Raw genomic sequence first — 25,154 nt, 5'->3', positions numbered from 1 at the left:
ACAACAAAAATCACTACGTTTCGGCCACAACGCAAGCAGCCGTCCTCAGGTGAAAAACAGAGCTGTCGGAAAGCTAAAAGTTATTGGCTTCAAGCACCCCGACTCCGCTGCTGATGAGACACTGCGCGTCGAACCCGATCCGCAGTTTTATTGAAACCGGTCCTCTCCGCTTAGCGCGATTGCCTACGTATGGCACGAAAGAAATTCAAATGAATAATGACTCGTGTGTATGTGCACGTGTGTGTATATGTGTGCGCACGTGTGTGTGTGTGCAAGCAAGAACATCTGCTGGACTACATAGTGACGGACGAGTGGATACGAGCCCATGTCCTTGACACCAGGACCTAACGTGGAGCTGATCTGCCCTCTGACCATCGAATTGTCATCTGTAAAATGCGCCTGCCATTCTTCCGCTCCGGTGGTGGGTGTACACCCAGGACCCCATTCCAACCTAAAGTGGCCTGGTCTCAGTTATCTGATGAAAGTTGCAAGCGAGAATTTCACTATCGTTTGCGGCTGGGATTCGCATCGTCCCTGACTCCTCCTGAGGTCGAGGGTAAATGGGCGAGGTTTAGGACTCTGACTCATGCAGCTGCAATGGCTGCTTTGGGTACGCGGTCCAGACCTCCCCAGAGACCCTGGCTGACAGAGGAGGTGTTCAGGATGGTTGAGAAAAAGCGACAGGCCCACTGTCATCGGCTACAGAATCCACGTCAGAGAATGAGGAGGCTTACCGCAGCCTTCGCTAGGAGGTTCGGAGAGCCGTGAGGCGCTGCAAGGATGGGTGGTGGTCGCGGGTTGCTGAGGAGATGGAGTCTGCCTCAGTGACCTGTGATCACAAATCTCTATTTAACTCCATCAAAAAGTAATCTGCAGCGCCACACCTATTACCATCATTATGGGAAAAAACGGTGACCCAATCTCCGACCCCCAGGAACAGGTTTGCAGATTTGCTGAGCATTTCTGTGAGGTCCTGGGGGAGGGAAAATCCCTCAGCCAGGAAAACATCGTGGCACAAAGTGAGGATGACCCTGCTGAGGCTGCGGTGCCTCAAATATTGGAATAAGTCACCCCCTGTGCGTGGCTGGCTGAGGTGCCATCTGTTGAGGAAGAACTGAAGGCGATTCGGAGTCTGAGACCAGGAAAGGCAGCGAGCAGAGATGATCTCCCAAGCGAAATGCTGAGGGAGGGCGGCGTTTGTGCACAGACTGCCCTATATGACATCATAACAACAGTCTGGGCCACTGGACGGGTTCCGCAGGATTGGAAGGATGTCCTGGTGGTCCCCCTTTTTAAGAAGGGGGACCGCACAGACTGTAACAACTACAGGGCATCTCACTCCTCAGTGTGCTGGGAAAGGTCCTGGCAAAGATTATTCTACATCGCCTTGCCAGGCACGCTGAGGAGAGGCTTGTGGAGCCCCAATACGGTTTCAGGAAAGGGCGGTCCTGCACAGATGCCATATTTTCTGTCCGTCTGCTACAGCAGAGGTGTAAGGAATTCCAACAAGACCTACATCTCTGCTTTATTGACCTGGTCAAGGCCTATGATACCATCAGTAGGCCTGGGCTCTGGGTTGTTCTTCGTGCTTTTGGAGTACCTGACCCTCTGCTCACGATCATTAAGGACCTTCATGATGGTGAGCGGGCCCGGGTAAAACTACGTGGCCGGGAGTCAGAGCCATTCCCTGTTAACCTTGGGGTGCGACAGGGATGTCCTCTGGCTCCCACATTATTTAACATCTATTTTGACCACGTAGTTCGTGAAGCCTTCAATAGCTGTACCGCAGGAATCTCCATATGGTACAGATATAATGGGAGGCTGATCGACGCCCGGGTGCGGTCAAGGGATGGCTCCCTATTGCTCAACCACGTTATGTATGCTGATGATTTGGTAATAGCTGCACATTCGGAGGAGGAGTTGGAGACGCTGTTACTGAGACTGGAGCGTGCCACTAAGAGGTGGGGCCTTACCATCAGCCCCACCAAAACTAAGCACCTGCCTGGGTATTTTGTACCATCGGACACTCCACCCCCACAACTCTCAATCGGTGATGGGGCAGTTGTCGAGAGAGTGGAGAGTTTCCCATACCTGGGCAGTGTGCTTATGACTGGCTCCAGTTTAACAGCAGAGGTCTCACTCCGAATCAGTCGAGCGGCAATATATTTTCATCGGTTGCGTAACACTGTGTGGAAGCTACCTAGTCTGTCGCTCCGCACTAAGCTTCAGGTCTTCTCGGCCACGGTCATTCCCTCCCTTCTCTACGCTTGCGAAACTTGGACCCCCCTAATCTTCGCCGGTTAGAAACATTTAGGCTGGCCTGCCTACGATCCATCCTGGGTTTAACCACACTGGATTGTGTGATGAGCTCAAAAATCCTTGAAAGATCTGGGCAAGGTCCCATCGGTGAGCTCCTCCGGCGGGGAAGGCTCCAATGGCTGGGTCATGTAGCCCGCATGCCCAGCCACCGCATGCCGAAACAGCTTTTGTTCGGCCGGATTGAGGGGGCTAAGCGGGCGCGGCACGGGCTAGAGAAGAGATGGAGTGATGTGGTACAGGAGGACGTGGAGCTGAGTGGACTTGCTGATGACTGGTACCAGCGGTGTCAAGATCGGCCTCTGTGGAGGAGGCTCGTGAAGGATGCTACTGGGCAGTTGGAGGCAGTCGCCCTCCAACAACAACGGAGGGCGGAGGAGCGACGCTCAGAACAACGAGCGGAGCGCCGGGTGGCTAAAGCACAGCAGGTTGGCACAGTAGGGGGCACAGGTGGTGCATCAGCCAGTCATCTCAGTCAGTCGACCCGTGGCACCTGGGTCTGCCCCGTGACCTCCTGCCAGCGGGCGTTCGACACTTCACGTGGCCTCAGGGTGCACATAGCCTGGCACAAGCGTCGTGGTGACGTCACCGCCACTTAGTGGCGAATGGCGGTTGTTGTTGTTGTGTGTGCATGTGTGTGTGCGCGCGTGTAGACCGGAGAAGCGGTCTACCACACGTGCCGGATAATCCTCGTGGCAAAAGTAGCTACACATGCTACGGGCCCCGCGCTAAATGCTTTCAAGCTATCAATTCCGCTTCAGTGATTCTGCACTTGCTCTATTACTATAGTACTATACTACTTTTATGAACGACTGGGTGTTTAAGGTTAGCGATTTGTCGTATTATCTGGCCGTATAACAAATGCAAAAATACAATTACTTTACGATAAAGGTTACAAACGTGTGTGTTTTAATATTTACGTGTTTTTATTTTATTTTATCTAGGGTCCCCTTTTATAACATATGCAACAGGCACCGCACTAGCTTCATCCGGCACTGGCGTACCCCCATGGCCCCTAAAAAACAAAGCAAAATCTGTGAGAGGGAAGAGAGCCGGTCCCTTGTTCCACGACCGTGTCGGCACCGTCCGCCGTCCTTCCTGAATCTGAAGCTCGCCCACCGGGCCCGAGTCCTGTGGGCACACCACCCGCAGGACGAAGGGTGAGGACCGGGCATGCGATGCCAGTGTGCCAGGTAGAGGGATGGTCTCGGACGGACTGGACCTTGCCGAATGGAAACTCGTGTGTGTGTATGTGTGCGTGTGTGTACGCACACATAGGTGCTCGCTAACAGCACTTGCCCCTACAGTCTGTTAAGGCTATATGGGGGATCTTTGTTTTTTCTTTGTGTGTACGTGTGTGTGTGTGCACGTGTGTGTGTGCACGTGTGTGTGTGTGCACATGTGTGTGTGTGTGTGCGTTCTTTAATTACCGAGTCCCTCTTTATTTCTCTCAATGCGGAGCGGTAGTGCAGCAGTTAGCGCTGCGCTATGGCCAACGCCAAGTGACGCCCAGTGACGATTATTCTAACCGGTCCTGGGCCTCCCCTAGGTCGACTCAGCCTCAAATGAGTACCTGGTGCGGTGTGTAGTAAACATCGCCACTGGGAGAGACAAAGGCGGCCGGGCGTGGTGCTGGCCACCCACGCCCTCGTGTGCCGTTCCGACCTTCATAGGTGCTGCTCGCTAACAGCACTTGCCCCGACAGTCTGTTACAGGCTATACGGGGGATTTTTTTGTGTGTGCGTTCTTTTAATTCCCGAGCCCCTCTTTTCGTCTCTCAATGCCATTCCAGGCAACACATTCACAGGGAAACCCAAGCCCAAGGTGTCCGGTTTTAGAATAACTCGACGCAACTTGGAATTTAATTTGCCATCGCGGTGTGTTTGTCGGTCAGGGCACTGGGTGTGTAATCCAGAGGTGGCCGGTTCGATTCCATCTTCCTGGCGAGGCAGTTAAAACTACAGGCTGTTTCATAAAGATCGACCCGATTTGAAATCGCTCTATCTTTGAAATTGAGTCCATCTTCGTGAAACACCCTGTATATTACCAAAATGTAACAATTGAACATTTCTTTACCAGCTAAGGCCCACTGAGCTCTCCAGCTCCTTTATCAGAAGCGACCAGGCTCATCACATGGAAATGTACAGCGGGCAAAGACTCTAAACGCGTGGTGACGTTGATGCGAAACGTGGAGGGGAGCAGCCGGAGGACCCTGGAGAAAAGTCCCCGCGACCACGGTGAGAGAGAGACACACACACAGACTCCAAACACACAGCAGCAGCAGCAGGCGTCAGGATCAGCATCGAACCCCCACGACCTCCTGTACACCAGGCGAGGTAGTTAACATCTCCTAGCCACCGTGATGATGATGATGATGATGAGAGAGAGACACACGCAGACTCCAAACATACAGCAGCAGCAGCAGGCGTCAGGGTCAGCATCGAACCCCCACGACCTCCTGTACACCAGGCGAGATAGTTAACATCTCCTAGCCACCGTGATGATGATGATGAGAGAGAGACACACACGCAGACTCCAAATATACAGCAGCAGCAGGCGTCAGGGTCAGCATCGAAACCCCACGACCTCCTGCATACCAGGCGAGGGAGTCAACATCTCCTAGCCACCGTGGCAGGTTCCTTAAATCCTCCCCCGCCGCCTCTGTCCAGCCAGCAGTACCAATTGGTTCACCTCAGTTAAGTCGACCGCTAGTTCGCGTGTGGTGGGGCAAAGTGTGAGTACTCCCACCTCTTCAATGACGTCTGGCCGGCGTGGAAGAGTATACCAAAACATCAAATGTGTGTGTGGAGGGGGGGGGGCTTTGTAGAGTTTCCTTGAGTGGATGTCGTTACAGCAGCAGTAGCGCGTGCGAGCAATTGCAGGGCTGCACCTTTAACCTAAGCAACGTATTCAAATGATGATGGATGTCAGCTCAATGGACATTCTAAATTGCTACATTATAGATAAGCAGACAATGCGTCTCCCTTATGTCGCTGTCTCTCCGCATATAAAATAACATAAAGCTCTACCGTATCTTACATAATCCGTAAGATACGGCATGGTTTCAGCAGCGTTGAGTCATTATTCATTTGAATTTCTTTCGTGCCGTACGTAGGCAATCGCGCTAAGCGGAGAGGACCGGTTTCAATAAAACTGCGGATCGGGTTCGACGCGCAGTGTCTCATCAGCAGCGGAGTCGGGGTGCTTGAAGCCAATAACTTTTAGCTTTCCGACAGCTCTGTTTCTTCACCTGAGGACGGCTGCTTGCGTTGTGGCCGAAACGTCGTGATTTTTGTTGTTTTATATTTTTTACCTACGTGACTTTACCGAATAGAACCAAAGAGAATGTGCTTATTACAAGTTACGTTTTGACAGCCGAGGTGTCAATCAGTCGAGCGGCATATTTGCATCGGCTGCATAAGGCTGTGTGGAAACGAGCTCGCCTGTAGCACCATACGAAGCTCCAGGTCTCCTTGGCCACCGTGTCAATCCCTCCTTTCTCTCTGCTTGTGTAACGTGACGGTTGTTTTTGTTGTTGTCTGGGCATGTCTGTGTGTGATGGGCGTGGCTTGTGGTACGTGGGCGGTGCTCGTAGTCGGTGGGCGTGGCTGACCAACAGCAGGAAGCTCTCACACCTCGGTCTCCTGCTGCTGTCGCCGTCAAGGCGCTCGGAGTTCCAATGGAGGCCGGACTTGGTCTGGAGGGACCGGGTCCGGGGCCCGATCCCTCTGTGATTTCGCTGTCGCTCCTGTTGCTGCTTCTATCGGCGGGATCGGGGAGCGCGGCTGAACGGCACGGGGCGCCGAGGCGACCTGCGGGTAAGAGCTGCGGCCTCGTCCTAAATGACGCCTATCATGATCAGCTCCGAGCCGGGTCTGGCCCCTTGTACGCAGAACGCAGCCCTCAACCACCTCCATCACCACCCTAACCTTTCTCACCACTTTCATATCTCTCACCACCTTTAGGGGCCATCCATTTAGTACGGACGCATGGAAGGGGGGGGGGCTTAACCCAAATGCGTACGCTTGCGTTTGGGGGGGTCTACTGACAATGTACGTATGCATAGGGAACGGGGGGGGGGAGGTGAAGCCTCAATAATAGTTTGTCTACATTTCTCTTCAAATTAGTTAGATAGTCCAGCGGTGGACTATCTGCGTGGATTAAATAGCGGCCGTTCTATAGGATTCGGGGGGGGGGGGTGCGTCAAGCGAACGTACGCAGGGGCGGGAGGGGGGTGTAAAAAGTATGCGTGTGTATAGGGAGGGGGGGAGGGGTCAAGTTTTGACAGAGTTTTGCGTACGTACTAAATGGATGGCCCCTTAAGCCCCTCATCTGCCAATTGAACCTAACCGCCTTGACCTCCCAAACCACCCTCACCACCCTCCCTTCCCTCACCTCCCAAACCACCTCCACCACCCTGATCTCACCGCCTCCACCTCCCTCTCCACCATGACCTCCCTGATCTTCCTCGCCACCCTTATCACCTTCACCCCCCTAATTTCCCTCACCCTCCTCACCCTCACCTCCCTGACCCACCCCATTCTCTAAGGGTGTCATGATTCACCGCCCCCACACCCAGCGATTCGATCTGTTGTGGCAATTCCGGAGACCCATATCAATTGAAGTATTATGTAACGGCGTAATAATTTCCTGCTTTGGTCAATCCAATGCTGGATGAAAGTCTCCCTACATCCGCCGCTATCTCTCATGAATGATCCTTAGAATCCATGCAGCGCCTGCACATCCACTGCTTTAATCCCCCCATCTCATAAGGAAACGTAAACTCGGACATGTTATCTTCCTTGGCTTGAGTCGAGAGAATCCGTGTTCTATCGAGGAATGCATCTGTGCATTGTTGCGCCCCTAACCGACTCATGCCGGCAGGTCGGGGTCTGGAGGCTCTGCGGCACTACGATCTGCTCTCTCTCTCACACATGGAGCACAGGATCAGCCGGAGGGACGTGGCGGAGGGGCCTCGGGACAGGACCGTGTCCTTCCAGGCGCTTGGCAGGTGTGGGAATCGTGACCCTTCGTCGTGTGTGAGGGGAGCCCTCCCGAGCAGCACTAGAAGTGTGGAGATTAATAACACAAACTGCTGCCCAAATCCATTATCCCATGGGCCTTTTTAGACGAATGTTTTCCAGAGCCTGTGTTTATGCAACATTGCATGTAGTGGATTCGACTTTCTGATCCTTGGCCACATTTGTCGAGCAGGTCATATCCTACTGGTGAGATTCAGAAAGTTAGATCCATTAGCGAATGCTGCCAAAAACATCCATACAGAATATCTATCGGATTTCTCCAGTCTGATGGATGTACAGTAAATGTTCTGAAATTGTTTTGGTGAGCGGACTTTTCCTCCCAAACTAGAAGTCCCATTATTGCATGGTGTCAGTTGCTCAGATGTTCTTATCTCCAGGTAATTGTCTGCTGTGTCTCTTCCCCAGTGATATCCACTATGCTCATATCTCATTTAACCACATCGTGTCCCATCTCACCCTGGGTTCTCGCTCTGCTCTTCCGCCCTGTTGGCATCTCCAGTGCCCTTCAAATTGAATATTCTTTGTCTCAACTCACCACATGCCCAAAACATCCATGTCTCGCCTCCCTTAGCTTCTCGAGAATATTAGTAATCCCTGCTAAGGCTCTCGCTTCTTCATTCCTCTTCCTTTTCCTTAGAGATATTCCCAACATCATATCAGGTTTATCGTCTTTGCCTTTTCAAGAACTATATTCCATCTCTATTGCTCTGCAACATATCAGCATTGGCTGCATCACTGTTCTATAAATGTGCAATTCTCTGACTAGCATCTTTCATTGCATACAATTTCTGAAATCTCTCGATTGACTCAGCCTTAAATGAGTACCTGGGATGGTGGGTAAACATCTCCACTCGGGAGAAAAAAGCGGGCGAGCGTAGTGCTGTCCACATCACCCCCTCGTGTGCTGTGTGGGTCTTCATAGGTGCTCACTAATAGCATTCATAGCATTTGCATCAATGGCCTGTTGAGACTATAGGGGGAGTTTTGTATTGGTATGTTGGTGTATTAAGTGTCCCAGTATGTGTGTGCGTGTTTGAGTGTATTTAGTGTGCTTGCGGAGGCCCAATGCGGTTTCAGGAAAGGGCGGTCCTGCACAGATGCCATATTTTCTGTCTGTCTGCTACAGCAGAGGTGTAGGGAATTCCAACAAAACCTACATCTCTGCTTTATTGACCTGGTCAAGGCCTAGGATACAATCAGTAGGCATGGGCTCTGGGTAGTTCTTCGTGCTTTCAGAGTCCCTGACCCTCTGCTTACGATCATTAAGGATCTTCATGATGGTGAGCGGGCCCGGGTAAAACTACGTGGCCGGGAGTAGGAACCATTCCCTGTACACCTTGGGGTGTCACAGGGATGTTCTCTGGCTCTGACATTATTTAACATCTATTTTGAACATGTAGTTTGTGAAGCCTTCAATAGCTGTACAGTGAGGGAAAAAAGTATTTGATCCTCTGCTGATTTTGTACGTTTGCCCACTGACAAAGAAATGATCAGTCTATAATTTTAATGGTAGGTTTATTTGAACAGTGAGAGACAGAATAACAACAACAAAATCCAGAAAAACGCTTGTCAAAAACGTTATAAATTGATTGCATTTTAATTAGGGAAATAAGTATTTGACCCCTCTGCAAAACATGACTTAGTACTTGGTGGCAAAACCCTTGTTGGCAATCACAGAGGTCAGACGTTTCTTGTAGTTGGCCACCACGTTTGCACACATCTTAGGAGGGATTTTGTCCCACTTCTCTTTGCAGATCTTCTCCAAGTCATTAAGGTTTCGAGGCTGACGTTTGGCAACTCGAACCTTCAGCTCCCTCCACAGATTTTCTATGGGATTAAGGTCTGGAGACTGGCGAGGCCACTCCAGGACCTTAATGTGCTTCTTCTTGAGCCACTCCTTTGTTGCCTTGGCAGTGTGTTTTGGGTCATTGTCATGCTGGAATACCCATCCACGACCCATTTTCAATGCCCTGGCTGAAGGAAGGAGGTTCTCACCCAAGATTTGACGGTACATGGCCCCGTCCATCGTCCCATTGATGCGGTGAAGTTGTCCTGTCCCCTTAGCAGAAAAACACCCCCAAAGCATAATGTTTCCACCTCCATGTTTGACGGTGGGGATGGTGTTCTTGGGGTCATAGGCAGCATTCCTCCTCCTCCAAACACGGCGAGTTGAGTTGATGCCGAAAAGCTCCATTTTGGTCTCATCTGACCACAACAGTTTCACCCAGTTGTCCTCTAAATCATTCAGATGTTCATTGGCAAACTTTAGACGGGCATGTATATGTGCTTTCTTGAGTAGGGGGACCTTGCGGGTGCTGCAGGATTTCAGTCCTTCACGGCGTAGTGTGTTACCAATTGTTTTCTTGGTGACTATGGTCCCAGCTGCCTTGAGATCATTGACAAGATCCTCCCTTGTAGTTCTGGGCTGATTCCTCACCGTTCTCGTGATCATTGCAACTCCACGAGGTGAGATCTTGCATGGAGCCCCAGGCCGAGGGAGATTGACAGTTCTTTTGTGTTTCTTCCATTTGCGAATGATCGCACCAACTGTTGTCACCTTCTCATCAAGCTGCTTGGCAATGGTCTTGTAGCCCATTCCAGCCTTGTGTAGGTCTACAATCTTGTCCCTGACATCCTTGGAGAGCTCTTTGGTCTTGGCCATGGTGGAGAGTTTATAATCTGATTGATTGCTTCTGTGGACAGGTGTCTTTTATACAGGTAACAAGCTGATATTAGGAGCACTTCCTTTAAGAGTGTGCTCCTAATCTCAGCTCGTTATCTGTATAAAAGACACCTGGGAGCCAGAAATCTTTCTGATTGAGAGGTGGTCAAATACTTGTTTCCATAATTAAAATGCAAATCAATTTATAACATTTTTGACATGCGTTTTTCTGGATTGTTGTTGTTGTTATTCTGTCTCTCACTGTTCAAATAAACCTACCATTAAAATTATAGACTGATCATTTCTTTGTCAGTGGGCAAACGTACAAAATCAGCAGGGGATCAAATACTTTTTTCCCTCACTGTAGATACAATGGGAGGCTGATTGATGCCCGGGTGCGGTCAAGGGATGGCTCCCTATTGCTCAACCATGTTATGTATGCCGATGATTTGGTAATTGCTGCTCACTCAGAGGAGTTGGAGGCACTGCTGCTGAACCTGGAGCTTGCCACTAAGAGGTGGGGCCTTACCATCAGCCCCACCAAAACTAAGCACCTGCCTGGGTATTTTGTGCCATCAGACACTCCACCCCCACAACTCCCAATTGGTGATAGGGTAGTTGTGGAGAGAGTGGAGAGTTTCCCATACCTGGGCAGCGTGCTCATGACCGGCTCCAGTTTAACAGCAGAGGTCTCACTCCGAGTCAGTCGAGCGGCATTAGCTTTTCATCGGTTGCGTAACACTATGTGGAAGCTACCTGGTCTGTCGCTCCGCACGAAGCTTCAGGTCTTCTCAGCCACGGTCATTCCCTCCCTTCTCTACACTTGCGAAACATGGACCCTCCTAATGGAACATCTTCGCCGGTTAGAAACATTTAGGCTCGCCTGCCTACGATTCATCTTGGATTTAACTAGGCTGGATTGTGTGAGGAGCTCACAAATCCTTGAAAGATCTGGACAAAATCTCATCGGTGAGCTCCGGCAGGCAAGGCTGCGTTGGCTGGGCCATGTAGCCCGCATGCCCAGCCACCGCATGCCTAAACAGCTTTGTTCGGCCAGGTCAAGGGGGTGAAAAGGGCGCGGCACGGGTTAGAGAAGAGATGGAGTGATGTGACACAGGAGGATGTGGAGCTGAGTGGACTTGCCGATGACTGGTACCAGCGGTGTCAAGATCGGCCTCTGTGGAGGAGGCTCGTGAAGGACGCTACTGGGCAGTTGGAGGCAGTTGCCCTCCAACAACAACGGAGGGTGGAGGAGCGACGCTCACAACAACGAGCGGAGCGCCGGGTGGCCAAAGCACAGCAAGTTGGCACAGTAGGGGGCAAAGGTGGTGCATCAGCCAGTCGTCTCAGTCATTCCACCTGTGGCATCTGGGTCTGTCCCGTGATCTCCTGCCAGCGGGCGTTCGACACTTCACGTGGCCTCAAGGTGCACATAGCCTGGCACAAGCGTCGTGGTGACGTCACCGCCACTTAGTGGCGAATGGCGGTTGTTGTTAGTGTGAAATAAGTTGGCACAGTGGGGGGCACAGGTGGTGCATCTGCCATTTATCATAGGTAGTTAACCTGGAATTTTCCCATGGCCTGTCAGCGAGCCTTCAACACTTCATGTGACAGCCTAGAAGGGCACTTAGCCTGGCACAAACGCTGTAGTGATGTCACCACCACTTAGTGGCAAATGGCAGCTGTTGGTGTTGTGAGTGTAATGCTATGCGTGCATGTGTGTGCGTGTGCAGGAAATTCGTTCTGCACCTCAGTGCACGCCGTGGCCTCCTCACCGACTCTGCTCGGGTTCTGATGCAAGATGCGTGGGGGGAGGTAAAGCCCCTACCGCTGAACACGCATGGCTTCTACTCGGGATACGTGCAAGGTTTGTGCACCACCAACAACAGCAGAGTAACAACGTCAGAGTGAACTGCACCCCTTCCTCAATCCACAAACTACTGAAATCCCTTGTATCTGTGTGAGTATGTGGGGTCATGTGTAACTTGGTTTGTGGTATTGTGTTTAAGTTGTTGTGTGTAACTTGGTGTGTGGTGCCATGTGTAATTCAGTGTGGTGTGTGTGTGTGTCACGTGGTGTGCGGTGTCGTGTGTGCAGGAGATTCTAACTCTTCGGTTCAGGCCTACATTGGGGAGGGTGAATTTTCTGCACGGATCCTCACCAGTGGAGATGAATACCATGTTGAGGTTTCCGAAGATGTATTTTAATCTATATATGCACTGTCCTTATTCTGTAGTTGCCTCTCATCTATCTCAAAACTATATATCATTTATGTATTTTCATGCTTTCTTTCAGCCATGTCTTCCACAAGTTTGTCATTTGTAAAGTTATTATTGTTATAGCTTATTTGAGTGCCATAACACCTTTAGGATGGTCCAGCCATGTTTTTTGCGGTAGGGGGCGATGTTGCTGTGTGTAATCCAATTTGATCAATTTGCAGGTATTTTTGTTAGCATTGGGATATTTAGCCAGTACTACTTAAATTGTATGTTAGTTTAGTGTTGAGAGAAAGCCATAGATACTGGAAGAAACTCATGCAGAACACACAAGAACATAGAAATTCCATACAGAGAAGAATCCGTGTCAGGAATTGAGCCCAGGTCCTGCTTGCTGTAGGGAGGAGTTTTACCACTGCGATGCCACTGCCACCCAATATGTTGTTTTGTTCTGAGATGTCGTTGCATTTGAATGGTATGAGTTAAACTAGAATTATCCCTATTCTTAGTTTTTTCGGTAAAGTCACGTTGAAGAATATGAATTACTGCAGTCACGAAAGCTTTAAATCAAAATAGAATTATCCCTGTTTGCTGTAGCAGGAAGATAGACCTCGATTTGATGCTCTTCTCTACATTTTCAGCCACTGTGGAGGCTGGCGGGCGACCCGGAGGATGAACGCATGGTTGTTTACCGGGGTGACGCCCTGCAGGGCTCACACGCACCTTTTTGTGCCACTCGACCGCCCCGTGGTGCCAAGAAGGGGGGTGAACAAGAGGGCCGCCGTCCTGGGGAGCATCCGGGGCAGCAGTTTGGCTCTACCAATAGTGGTGAGTACCAGGGTCCCTTGCCATCTAATTCACAGTTTAATGTTAAAGTGTAGATTCTGTACAAATGCTTGATTTGAAATTGTATTTGACATACGTCTTCGTCTATTTAAAAATGAGTGAAAGAATTGCCCTTATCTCATTTTCATGTTTCTTTAACTTCATTGCACTATGAGCAGTTGTTGCTCTTGGTTTAACGTTATTTGCTTTTGTCATTTTGGTGACCCAGGTCACTTTTGCATATGACACTATCCTGGTCTTGAAACGTGATACTGTCCAGGCCCTTTCCACTCAGTGCTTTTATGACCGTATATCCTGTACAATCCCCAACTTCATACGACGATGCTGCTGCCCCAGGCTACAATAGCACGCTGCTGCTGTTCGATGCACTGGCATTGTACGGTGCTGTAGCATTTGGTTGCTCTCTGCATACAGGAGAGGCCATGCGCCCCAAACGTAGCGCTGCTGCAGGGGGCCCGGTGGGGGCCATGGGGGAGCCCGTGAAGGACACGTGCACCCTGCTCCTGGTTGCCGACTTCCGCTTCTTCCAGGCTATGGGGCGGGGCCAACAGGGGACCACCATCAACTACTTGGTAACCCTAACCCAATGAGCATTGAGGCATCGGTGCTCATCGCTTGTTCAGAGAACCTGAGCCAGTGGTGGAGATTCCCCAATCCTATGGCAGTGGGTGAGTCTCTTTATAGGACAACCACCACTTTTGACTTCCCAAACAAGTGGTACCTATTTTACTTGACCACAGATGGATGATGGGCTGAGTCAACCTTCAACGAGAATTTGAACTCATAACCTTCTATTTGCGATTTGCTCGCTCTAGCGCTGAGCTACCAGGCCGGGTACTGTTTCCTACCATTTCCCACGCCTGTCATCTCAATTTAATATGGGAAAAATCCCTCTTAACACAAGCGTTACAATTTTTCACTACAAGCATTCCTAAACATTTTCCCACATCCGTCCTTTTTAAAAGTCTCTCCACAATGCATGTTGCATACACGTTGCAGCTCTTTGTTACGTTTGGAATATTTCCAAACCAAAGCATGCGCCTCTCCTCTAGTGGTGCATTGTAACAATGCTGCTGCAGCTGCTGCTCTTCGTTTCACGAATCCTTCGCACCGTGTCCCCCGCATCATCTCACTTGAGTCCTCCACGTGTACGGTACAATTTGGATAGTTACAGCTTCTAAATGCAATGGGTCTAATGCACAATTCTTCTGTTCCATTGAAGAAGGTTTTGTTGAGGTCTCGCTATGCCTGAAAATGATACCCTCATTGACTATCTACCAATGACTGATATGAACATGTTGCCCGGTAACATGTTTACCGTTCAAGCATTTTGATGCAAACATTCCAGTTCATTATCGCGTGGGAGGGCAGCGAGTCTGAGACCACAGCCCGCGTTTTGACTCTCTTCCTTAATTCGTCTTGTTTTGCTTGTTTACGCAGAAAAGTCTCGACTTTCTCAGGAGGGTCCTGGCAAGTTTTCTCAAGACAAATTAATGAATCAACTTGCATTTGTATTGCACTTGATTGTGTAAAGAATCATCTCAGTGTGCAGACCCCCCCCCTCCCTATTTAGCGGGTGATGATTACTGTGTTTTGCAAATGAAGTAAATTTCCATGTCATTTTTCAAATTTGTCCCAGTTGGACCATGACGCCGGCACAAAATGACCACTAATTTTGAATGCTGTCATGGGACGTTTAATGTCCACTGTGAAGCAGGCAGTGTGTAATATTTTTTAATAAAGACATTAGCTGGTCTGCCGCATTCGAACTGTGAACCTCTACAAACCAGTGATGGAGAATGCTGTCCGACCGTGGCTTCATGCTGTGCGTGTGTGCCTGTGTGCGACTCATGCCTATTCTCGCACACCTGTCTGCTCGCGTGTCAGATCGAACTCGTCGACCGTGTAGATGGCATCTTCCGTGGGACGCACTGGGGTGAACAGGCAGCCAGTGTTGGCATCCAGATCCAGGAGGTGGGTACTTCTTCACGTTTGTTCTGCTGTGTTGTGGCTTTGTGGCCTGGCTTAATGTTTCTGGGTGTTATTAAGCATACTTTAGATATGCTGAAGTGACGAGTATGGTGCGAGTACTTTCCATGTGTGATCACGGTGTGTGTGTGTGCGTGAGAATACCATGTGTACATTTGATATGCCTGTGTGTGTGCATACACTGCGTGTGTGCAATAACTATGTGCGTATGCAAGAACTATGCGTGTGTGTTTGAAAGGTTGATGCATATGAATGTTAGCACTGTCTGTGCGTAAATGCGTACGAGCATGATTTCTGTCTCCTTATGGGGAGCGGTAGTGTCGTGGTTAGTGTGCTGCCCTACGAATCTGGCAAATTGAGTTAGATTCGTGTTCATGGCCAACACCAGTGATGATTACCTGAACCAGTCTTAGGCCTCCCCTGGCCTCAAATAATTACCAGGTGCAATGTGTGAATATTACCACTCGAGAGACGAAGGCGGCTGGGTGTGGTTCTTGTCACCAACTCCCTCGAGTGCTCTGCCGGCCTTTATAGGTGCTCACTGAGCACTTGCTCCAAAAGTCTGTTAAGGCTATACTGGGGATCTTTGTCTTTGTGTACTTGTAAGTATCGCATGCGTGAGTTGGCATTGTGTGTGTGCGGTAGATCTTGATACATGAGGAGTCCACGGTGGTTGTGGGTGGCGAGCGACACTACAACATGGAAGCTCCCCCGAGCCCCATCACTCATGGTCTCCCAAGCCCGCCCAGTCTGGGCACCACTTCTCATGCGTGGAATGTCAGCGAGTTGCTACGGGTAACAGTAATTTATATGTTTTTTTATGCTGTTGATTCTTTCATGAAAAAATTTTCCTACTCATTACACACAGTGTTTGTCGAAATGAACCACAATACCTTGCTGATCTCGTCAAGGAACATAAACCATCATGCAAACTCCGGTCATCCTCGCAGTGGCTTTTAGTTAACCATTGAACAAAAACGATCACTGCATCGGGCACTTTCAGATGCACTCCTGCGGCAGTCTGGAATGCTCTTGTGATATTAAGAAGCCACTGGAGCTATGCACTTTTAAATCTAGATTGGCAACTAATTTCTTTAGAACTGCTTTTTGTGTTGAGTTTGTCCTTAATCCACAGCTCCGATTAGCACAGTTGGCTACGTACGGTGTGAAAGAAATCGTGCATAAGTACATCTCAAAACACTACAGAATTATTAAATGCCTAGTTTTTTGTAGAGACATGGTGAAAACTATAAATGAGCAGGAAGGCAGCTAGATCTGGTGCCAAGAGTTTGCCAAGGTTTGTGGTCCTATATTAGGATGTTTGGCCTACTCTATTAATGGGTGTGTATACATGTGGGAGGAAACCGGTGTGCCTGGAGAAAACCCACGTAACCGAGGCAGGGGGGTAACACTAATTCCCCATGTGTTATGTGCTCCTTGAGTGCTGTGGCCTCCCTAACATATAGGGGGGCTCTTGTGGTGAATAACTCACAGATAATCTCATTTAAACCGTGAAAAATCAACGTTGTGTAATGCCACTACTCATGAGGGGAAATGTGACGTGTATTTAATAGTGCGTGTGTGTGTTTTTGTACGCATTGTCTGTGCACGTGAATGTGTGCACATTTTTCCGGACAGCAATTCAGCATGGATGTGTCGGAGCGGGCGTCGCAAGTGTGCCTGGCTCATCTGTTCACCTACCAGGATTTCGAGGATGGCATCCTGGGTTTGGCCTACGTTGCCTCTCCCACCGGAAAAACCGATGGCGGCGTGTGCAGCAAGCGTACGAATCCACGCGATCCCGGACGTGCGCACGCGCACCCTCACTGACACACGAGCACTGTCGTGCAGAAACGCGTCGACACGTGCGTGCAGCAACGCCCCGCGGGTTTCATTTTTGCTGCATGGCCGACGGGTTTATAGCGAACTTACAGCAGCTGTAACGAAGTAGGCATTTGTGCTGCTCGCAGGAGTCCAAGAGAAGAATGGCATCAACGTTTCGTACAACACGGGCCTGACGAGCACCATGAACTATGGCAAGACGATTCTTACAAAGGTGCGTTGCCTCTATGGTGCTGATGTAACCCTTTCAATAATAATATTTTTTGCGTATGGCACATGAATAGCATCTTAGTATTGGACACCTTTACTTACCAAGGCACACAGTTCCTATTGTAGGCAAATTGCATGCGAGTACTAAAGTTTATACAACAGCCGCAATTCGCCACTAAGTAGCAGTGACGTCACCACGGTGCCAGGCCAGGTGCATATTCTTTGGTTCCTTCGGTAAAGTGATGTAGATAGAAAAATAATAATAAAGTAAAAAAAACAACAGTTTGCCTTTAGAGGCTATAACCCCCTTTTCCTGATGATGATCGCTTGTGTTGCGATCGAAACGTCGTGGTTTTTATTTGTATTTTTTTATAATTTTATAATTTGTATTATTTATTTTTATTCACTTTATTATTATTTTTATATCTACGTAACTATTGAAAAAACCAAAGAATATGAATTCCTGCAGTCACAAAAGTTTTAAGTCAAAATTTAGGCCAAGTGCACTTTAAGTATACACAGTACACACATACATTGACTTCAATTTTAACCAGGTGAGTGCCCTACCAGCAAAAAAAGGGGATTTAGCAAGGGAGATCTGACATGCAAAGTACGATACAAAATATCTCTGTGCCGAAAATAAACAACACTTCCTTAAAAGTCACCATAAACAGCTGTGAACAATATATCTCTGCATGAAGGCGGCCCAAAGTATTTTCAGTTGATTCTGTGTAACCAGGTGTGAACTAAAGTGACCTGGATGAGTTTCATTTGCACAAGTGACATGGGGCATTAGTCTTTCAGTAGGGGGCTATGATTGCTTGTGTATGGCCAAGCCTAGGGGCATCCCTAGCAAAAGCTATCCTTATGCATCAGTCTGCCAGTAGGAGGTGATCCTTGCTATGTATAATCCCAATTGAGTAATATATGTCATCTCCCATATCGCCGTACTGCCTTAATAATGATTATAACAAGGTGTTCATTATCTTAGTCTCATGATTTTAATGTCCCTGCTGGCTGACAACTCATTGCACTATGTAACACAATTTTTGTTCCTGGGTAATAAGTGTTATTTCCTAATTGCTTATACCTAAAAAGTATAGAAAATACTCTTTGGTTCGTTCGGTAAAGTAACGTAGATAGAAAATAAATTGAATAATAGAATACGACATTTCGATTGCAACACAAGCAATCGTCATCAGGTACACACAGACACACAAGCAGAGAGAGACAACACAGAGACACTGAGAGAGACACACAACATAGACACACAGAGACCCAATGCCTCTGTGTCGAGGCCTTAAATAGAGAGAGAGGGGGGTGGGGCAGAGAGAGAGGTGGGGCTGCTGGAGCAGAGAAATTAGCATGTCAACGAGAGAGCTGTGTGAAAGTATAGAAAATGGTTATTATTCCCCACAAACTTTGCTTTTGTGACCATGACAGCCATATTTTGAAATTTACCGATTTTCAATGAGAAAACAGGCGAATTTGTGTCTTTTCCATAATAGGGGTTTTTGGGTTAGATTGCGATCTAACCCAAAAACCTCTTATGGATGATATTGGTCGCGAAAGCCTACGTGTTAAACTTTTCGTTCACATAAACTCAGAGAAAAAAAACATATGAATCAAAATTAACATGTATTTATCCTAAAGTAATACAAAAATTACTACAAAAGATTTGGAAGTGAGTAGTTTTTCGAGATTTACGATTATACTGTAAATCACTTTCACGAATCAGCCCACAAATGTAGTCTCCCATCATGTTCTCATTGTACTGTCCTTGGTAGTGGCATTCAAAGTCCAGTATATCTTGGTGGAAGCGATCGCTGTGCTCCTCTGAGTACGCTCCCATGTTCTCCTTGAATTTATCAAGATGAGCATCAAGGATATGGACTTTGAGGGACATCCTACAGCCCATTGTGTCAGAGTTCTTCACCAGAGTCTCAACAAGCTCTACTTAGTTTTCGACCTTGTGATTGCCCTGGAAGCCACGAACCACTGCGACAAAGCTGTTCCAAGCCACTTTCTCCTTACTAGTGAGCTTCTTGGGGAATTCATTGCTCTCCAGGATCTTCTTTATCTGTGGTCCGACGAAGACACCGGCTTTGACCTTTGCCTCAGACAGCTTAGGGAAGAAGTCTTGAGGGTACTTGAAGGCTGCCGACTCCTTATCTACAGCTTTGACAAATTGTTTCATAAGGCCCAATTTGATGTGCAGTGGTGGCAGCACCTTCCGGGGGTCCACCAGTGGCTCCCACTTGACGTTGTTCCTCTCCACAGAAAACTCGGTCCGCTGTGGCCAGTCCCGCCTGTGGTAGTGCGCCTTGGTGTCCCTGCTGTCCCAAAGGCAAAGATAGCAGGGAAATTTTGATTTAAAGCTTTTGTGACTGCAGGGATTTATATTCTTGGTTCTTTTGGTAAAGTCACGTAGAAGGAAAACAATAAAATAATTAAAATATAAAACAATAAAATTATCACGACGTTTCGACTGCAACACAAGCAATCATCATCAGGTGTGAAAACCACAGCAAGAAAATTTTAAAAAAGTGGCGGTTATTTTTAACGTTAGCACCACGAAGAGCGATTTGGCAGTTATTCAGGTGAACGAGTCCATCTATGTTCGGAAAAGAGGGGGGAGACGAAAATAATGGATGCGGTCTGAAAGCCACCGTAAGCATGAACAATCAATTAAGACCCAAAATGGTTTATCCAGGTCCGATTCAACACATTACATAAAATCCGTGATCTGGTTCCATCTGTAAAAGATGTGCTTTCGGACATACAGTACCCTGGCGGCTACAAACTTAGTTGCCTCTGTGGTAGTAGTTACATTGGAGAAACCAAACGACATATCTCGGACCACATTCGTCAACACAAAGCAGACCTAAAACACGGTAGGACCAACACCTCGGTAGTGGCAATTCACTGTTATAATTCAGTATGCTCACATAACATTGACTTCTCCAAGACATAGGTTCTTTGCAAGCCATCTGGCTACCATGAGAGATTCGGTCATGAGGCTATCCACATATACAAACACAGAGACAATTTCAACCGAGAAGATGGATTCTGGTTTAGCAATCATTGGAAGGATTTGATAAACCATTTCGGGTCTTAATTGATTGTTCACGCTTACTGTGGCTTTCAGACCGCGTCCATTATTTTCATCTCCCCCCTCCTCTTTTCGAAACATAGATGGACTCGTCCACCTGAATAACTGCCAAATCGCTCTCCGTGGTGCTAATGTTAAAAATAACCGCCACTTTTTCAAAATTTTCTTGCTGTAGTTTTCACACCTGATGATGATTGCTTGTGTTGCAGTCGAAACGTCGTGATAATTTTATTGTTTTATATATTTTTTATTATTTTATTGTTTCCCTTCTACGTGACTTTACCGAAAGAACCAAGAATATAGCAGGGAAATTTGATAAAACCGCCGTGGAGACCCATCAGGAATGCCAGAATTTTGAAGTCTCTGATGACCTCGCAGCTGTACTCATCATACTTCTAGGCGTCCAGCAAGGTCTTGATGCTGTTGTAATCCTCTTTGAGGTGCACTGAGTGAGCCAGGGGAAGAGACAGGTACTTGTTACCATTATAGAGCAGCACGGCTTTGAGGCTCCTGGATGAGCTGTCAATGAAGAGGCGCCACTCATTCTGGTTACAGGCGATTCCAATTGCATCGAACAGACTGGTCACATTGTGGTAGAAGCAGAGCCCATCTTGACGGGTAAAGATGCTGCAAAAAGGTTGGTGATGCTTCCTCTGATCTGTGATTTGCACACTTTCATCCAGTAAGTTCCACTGCTTGAGCCTAGACATCAAAAGCTCGGCATTGGACTTGGTGAGACCAAGATCTCTGATCAAGTCGTTTAGGTCTTTTTGGTTGGGGTAATATGGTTTCTCTCCTCAGCTCCACCTCTGAAATTGGCATCTGGATCTACAACGTCTTCCTCGCTCTCTGACTTGCTGCTCTCTTCTAAAGACAGAGGAGTGGTTACAGGGAGCTCATGGCAGTGTGGCACCGGGGCGATGGATGAAGGAAGGTCTGGATACGTGATAGCAGGTGTATTCTTGCCAGTCCGACGTTTGGAAGGGTCCACCATGGAGAAGTAACAGTTGCTCGAGTGGTCAGTGGGTTCCTGCCAAATTCTTGGGATAGCGAACTTCATGGCTCTCTTTTCCCCTCTGTACCATCCTACAAAAATTCATTTATTTCACCCATGACTAATGTGTAAGAGATTCACGCAACATTTTTCATATATGATATATTTTTTCAATAACATTGAAAATTTTAAAACATTTTAAAATTTAAAACTTTTACAATGCAAAAAATTGTAACAAATTTTATAACATAAAATTCCGAGCAACAATTGTCCATCTTACCTTCCAGAGTTTTTTTTGCATTGCTCGCAGGTGAAATAAGGTGCCCAGGGTTCGTCTTGATCCCCGACAGGCATGCCGAAATATGCCTTGTAGATCTTTACACATCTTCACAGATGCTTCCACAGAGTACTTTTTCGCTCTTGTCTTGATAAATTGGCCGCAGACATAGCAAAATGCATCTGCCGGATCCTTGCAGCCTCTTGATGCCATTTCTGAAAATGCACATATGTATCCACTTTGGCAGCTGGAACTAAACTGAACTGGTGGGCTTAAGGCCCCTGTATTTATACTACCATTTATATTACTGGAAAGTTCTAGAATGTTCTAGAAGTTACTCCAAGTTTACTCAGCACTGAATCTATCTGGAATGTTCTGGAAAATAGGTAAATTTCAAAATGTCACTGTCCTGGTCACAAAAGTAAAGTTTATGGGGAATAATTGCCATTTCTGTACTTTTGAGGCATGAGCAATTAGCAAATAACACTTACTACTCAGGAACAAAAAAAAAAATGTTATACAGTGTTATTACTCCAGGTGTGTTAACCGTAGATACGCAGCATCTGCTTCACAGTGGATGGTAAGAATAGTCCACTCTGTGCCGGTGTTGTGCTCCAAATTTGTAAAAATACTTGCCAGTTATTTGAAGGGGAAATGCTCAGCAATTTATGCCCTCTCCTGCAAAAAACCTGCCAGGACCCTCCTGAGCAAAAATTTGCTCATTGAGGCTTTCCTAGGCAAACTAGTGTAATAATTAGATAAATAAACCTATTAAATAACTCCAATGCCAAATGAATCACTATCCACTCATCTCTGCACCTTTTAGATACCTCTTTATTGAAGGAATCCATCACGATGTAGTCTGTTTGCCCACATTCACAAGTTTATTCATCTCTATGTGATGCGTGTTGGTGATGTATTTGTGTGATATATGTGCAACGTGCATGTGTGGCGTGTGTGATGCATGTGATCCGTGTGCGGTGTATTTGTGCGGCGTGTGTGATGCGTAATAACAATTGGTTTATTTATCCAAGAAAGCCACACTGAGTCGTAGGACTCTTTTTCAGGAGGGTCCTGCATTGGGTTTTTATTTTAAGATGTTTTCATCCATAAAATGATGAGTTGTGTTAACGATACAAGCAGGAGAAAACCCATGTGTGCAAGGGGGCAACACTTTTTCCCCTTCCAGATGGAAATGGCGATTTGTCCACTTGTGCTGCCTTGCCGTGGTGGGCCAGTGTATGACACCACCTTCACGTCCACGGAAAGGGAGTTTGACAACATTTAAGAGATCCACCAACCCTTGCCTCCACGGTGCTGGCCACCATGCGTGTGTGCTCTCTGTGCGGTGCGTGTGATGCATGCAATGCATATGTGTGCGATGTGTATGTGGCGTGTGTGTGTGTCTGCCGTGTTTAGGAGGTGGAGCTGGTCGTTGCCCACGAGTTGGGCCACAGTTTTGGGGCCGGGCACGACACGGAGGAGTGCTCAGCAGGGCACGACGCCGATGGCAAATACATCATGTATCCAATTGCTGTGAGCGGAGACCAGCCCAACAACGGCGTGAGCATCGCCCGCACAGCACTATCACAATGGCTCCGACAATAGCAAGAGCACAGTTGGCGTCTGGCGATGCATGGAGTTGTAACAATTTGCTACTTCCGCATGCTGCAGTGATTCGTGATCATTTTTTGGAGTTTGAGTGACATTCCCTTTGCCTTTGTGGTGCCTGTAGAACCCAATATTGACTTTAGGCTTCGCTTGAGCCACTCGCAATGCTTACGAATTGGACATAATCCAGTCTTGTGCATATGATTCCACGCAGGTAACATGAGCACAACCTTTTTTAGTCAATGATTTGTAACTTGCCTAATGCAGTGGTTGGGATTCGACTGCATGCGACGATGGATGGATGAAGTGTGGCACTCATGGCAAGTCTCTGCGGCAGGGCTCTGACTGTGTGTGTGCGTGTGTGTGCACTGTGTGGACCTGCTTTGTGTTTCTGCTGCACAGCTCTTTTCCCCGTGCAGCGTGCGTTCTGTAGGGCAGGTCCTATCCCACAAGGCAGCCAGCTGCCTCACCCCACAGAGACACAAGTACTGTGGGAACTTCCGTGTGGAAGATGGGGAGCAGTGCGATGAGGGCCCTCCGCTGGGCAGGAACCACTCCTGCTGCACCCACAACTGCACCCTGCGCGAAAACGCACTATGCAGGTGTGGCCTCGCCTACAAAAGGAACTCCAGGGCTTGCCGATGTCCCATGTTGTAAATCCTTTTGATATTTTACGTAACACAGGTGCTCATGGTGGTTTTTGGAAACCTAGCTCTGTAATCTGAAACCATTGATGGTCTCTGAGAATAATTGGAACTGAAGAGTGAACTTTCACCGGCCACTTGGCTCAGCGGGAGAGCGAGCGGCTCGCAATCAGCAGGTAGTAGTTACTTGAAAGATCTGTCGGTCGATGGGGAATGAAGTGCATTCACGTTTTCTATTCACACAAATGTGTGCTTATACAGCCACCCGTGAACACCTGTACTCAGTATGCCTGTAATGGGCACAGCTGCCCTGCTGTGGCTTTGGTCAGGAAAGTGGTTACTGGCCCAGTTTATCATGCATGTGCAGAATGAGCTATAACACCACAACTTTCTGTCTGCTGGGGCATGGATGATGGTGTGCACACTGGCCACGAGCCACCTGAGATACGATGGGTAGGCGCAAGGTAACGGTGAGGTTAGTATTTGCTTCATTTGGGTGGCACTGCATCCTCGTGTGGGGTCATGCCCCCCACCCAGAAGTCCCCGCGGCATGTACACCTGGGCTAACATGTTGTTGTGTGTTCCTGTGTGCACACATATGTATATCCAGTGACCGAAACTCACCCTGCTGCCAAGGATGCCGCTACAAAGACCAAGTGCTGTGCCAAGGTCGGCTGCCCGCCCTTTGCAGGGAAGCTGCCTTCTGCACAGGTGGGTGCATCTCTCGTAAACAACTAAGCTTATATCCACACTCCACAAGCATGAGATGCGGTCGTATTAATATTGTTGGAGTAGTGTTGTGCCCCGGTGCTTTGACGCTGCTGTGATAACCACATCTGCGGCTGCTGTTGTTGTTCAGGAGACAGTGGAGTTTGTCCCAAACCTGGAAACTTGTCTGATGGGACCGAGTGTCTCGACCACGGTCGCTGTTTGAGTGGCGTGTGCCAGCCATTCTGCACAACCCTGGAGCAGAAACTCGAGCCTTGTGTATGTGCAGGTTAGTGCATGACACAACGGGTTCCTATGCCTCTTGGATTATTGACGTACAGAGCGTAGTTTTCACGAGTCTACATTTGCTGATTCATGGTTTCTCATCACAGTTGAATTCATATAATACTACTATTAGGATTAATATAGCATACAGATGCAACCGCATTACAGAACACCGTACAGAAACAATGGCCTTTTTATATTTTATATAGAGGCATTCAGTCAGTCAAAAACGATTCGGATTAATCATTCAATAACACTACATTTGTATTAAATTCAACACCACCTCGAACAGACACCCTAAAGTACTTTACACAGAATTGGCAGAAAGATATAATTTATTCGATGCGTTTTTAATCGAGCTCGAGTTCTGAATCCTTCCCTCAGAGGTTCCAGAATCTAG

General features: G+C 48.0%; 1 protein-coding gene across 2 annotated transcripts in view; it reads left to right on the top strand.

Annotated features, from left to right (window-relative positions):
• The first annotated feature begins 5,895 nt into the window (after positions 1 to 5,895).
• LOC116942526 (disintegrin and metalloproteinase domain-containing protein 17-like) overlaps positions 5,896 to 25,154 on the top strand; it is a 32,363-nt gene continuing 13,104 nt past the window's right edge. The window contains exons 1-14 of one of the 2 annotated variants that reach the window (XM_032954537.2): positions 5,896 to 6,134; positions 7,201 to 7,327; positions 11,754 to 11,887; positions 12,118 to 12,206; positions 12,878 to 13,064; positions 13,497 to 13,654; positions 14,970 to 15,056; positions 15,717 to 15,866; positions 16,710 to 16,878; positions 17,042 to 17,127; positions 22,926 to 23,069; positions 23,520 to 23,719; positions 24,372 to 24,472; positions 24,621 to 24,758. In XM_032954537.2, coding sequence (XP_032810428.2) covers positions 5,996 to 6,134; positions 7,201 to 7,327; positions 11,754 to 11,887; positions 12,118 to 12,206; positions 12,878 to 13,064; positions 13,497 to 13,654; positions 14,970 to 15,056; positions 15,717 to 15,866; positions 16,710 to 16,878; positions 17,042 to 17,127; positions 22,926 to 23,069; positions 23,520 to 23,719; positions 24,372 to 24,472; positions 24,621 to 24,758 — 1,909 coding nt within the window. In that variant the 5' untranslated portion in view covers positions 5,896 to 5,995. The remainder of the gene's footprint in view (positions 6,135 to 7,200; positions 7,328 to 11,753; positions 11,888 to 12,117; positions 12,207 to 12,877; positions 13,065 to 13,496; positions 13,655 to 14,969; positions 15,057 to 15,716; positions 15,867 to 16,709; positions 16,879 to 17,041; positions 17,128 to 22,925; positions 23,070 to 23,519; positions 23,720 to 24,371; positions 24,473 to 24,620; positions 24,759 to 25,154) is intronic. The other variant, XM_032954538.2, reaches the window with a different exon arrangement.

Source organism: Petromyzon marinus, chromosome 15, assembly GCF_048934315.1.
Source record: "Petromyzon marinus isolate PM22_M1 ecotype Great Lakes invasive population chromosome 15, UKy_Petmar_22M1.pri1.0, whole genome shotgun sequence".
NCBI lineage: Eukaryota > Metazoa > Chordata > Hyperoartia > Petromyzontiformes > Petromyzontidae > Petromyzon > Petromyzon marinus.
The sequence above is the reverse complement of the archived record's forward strand: the minus strand, read 5'-3'. Positions and strand labels throughout refer to the sequence as shown.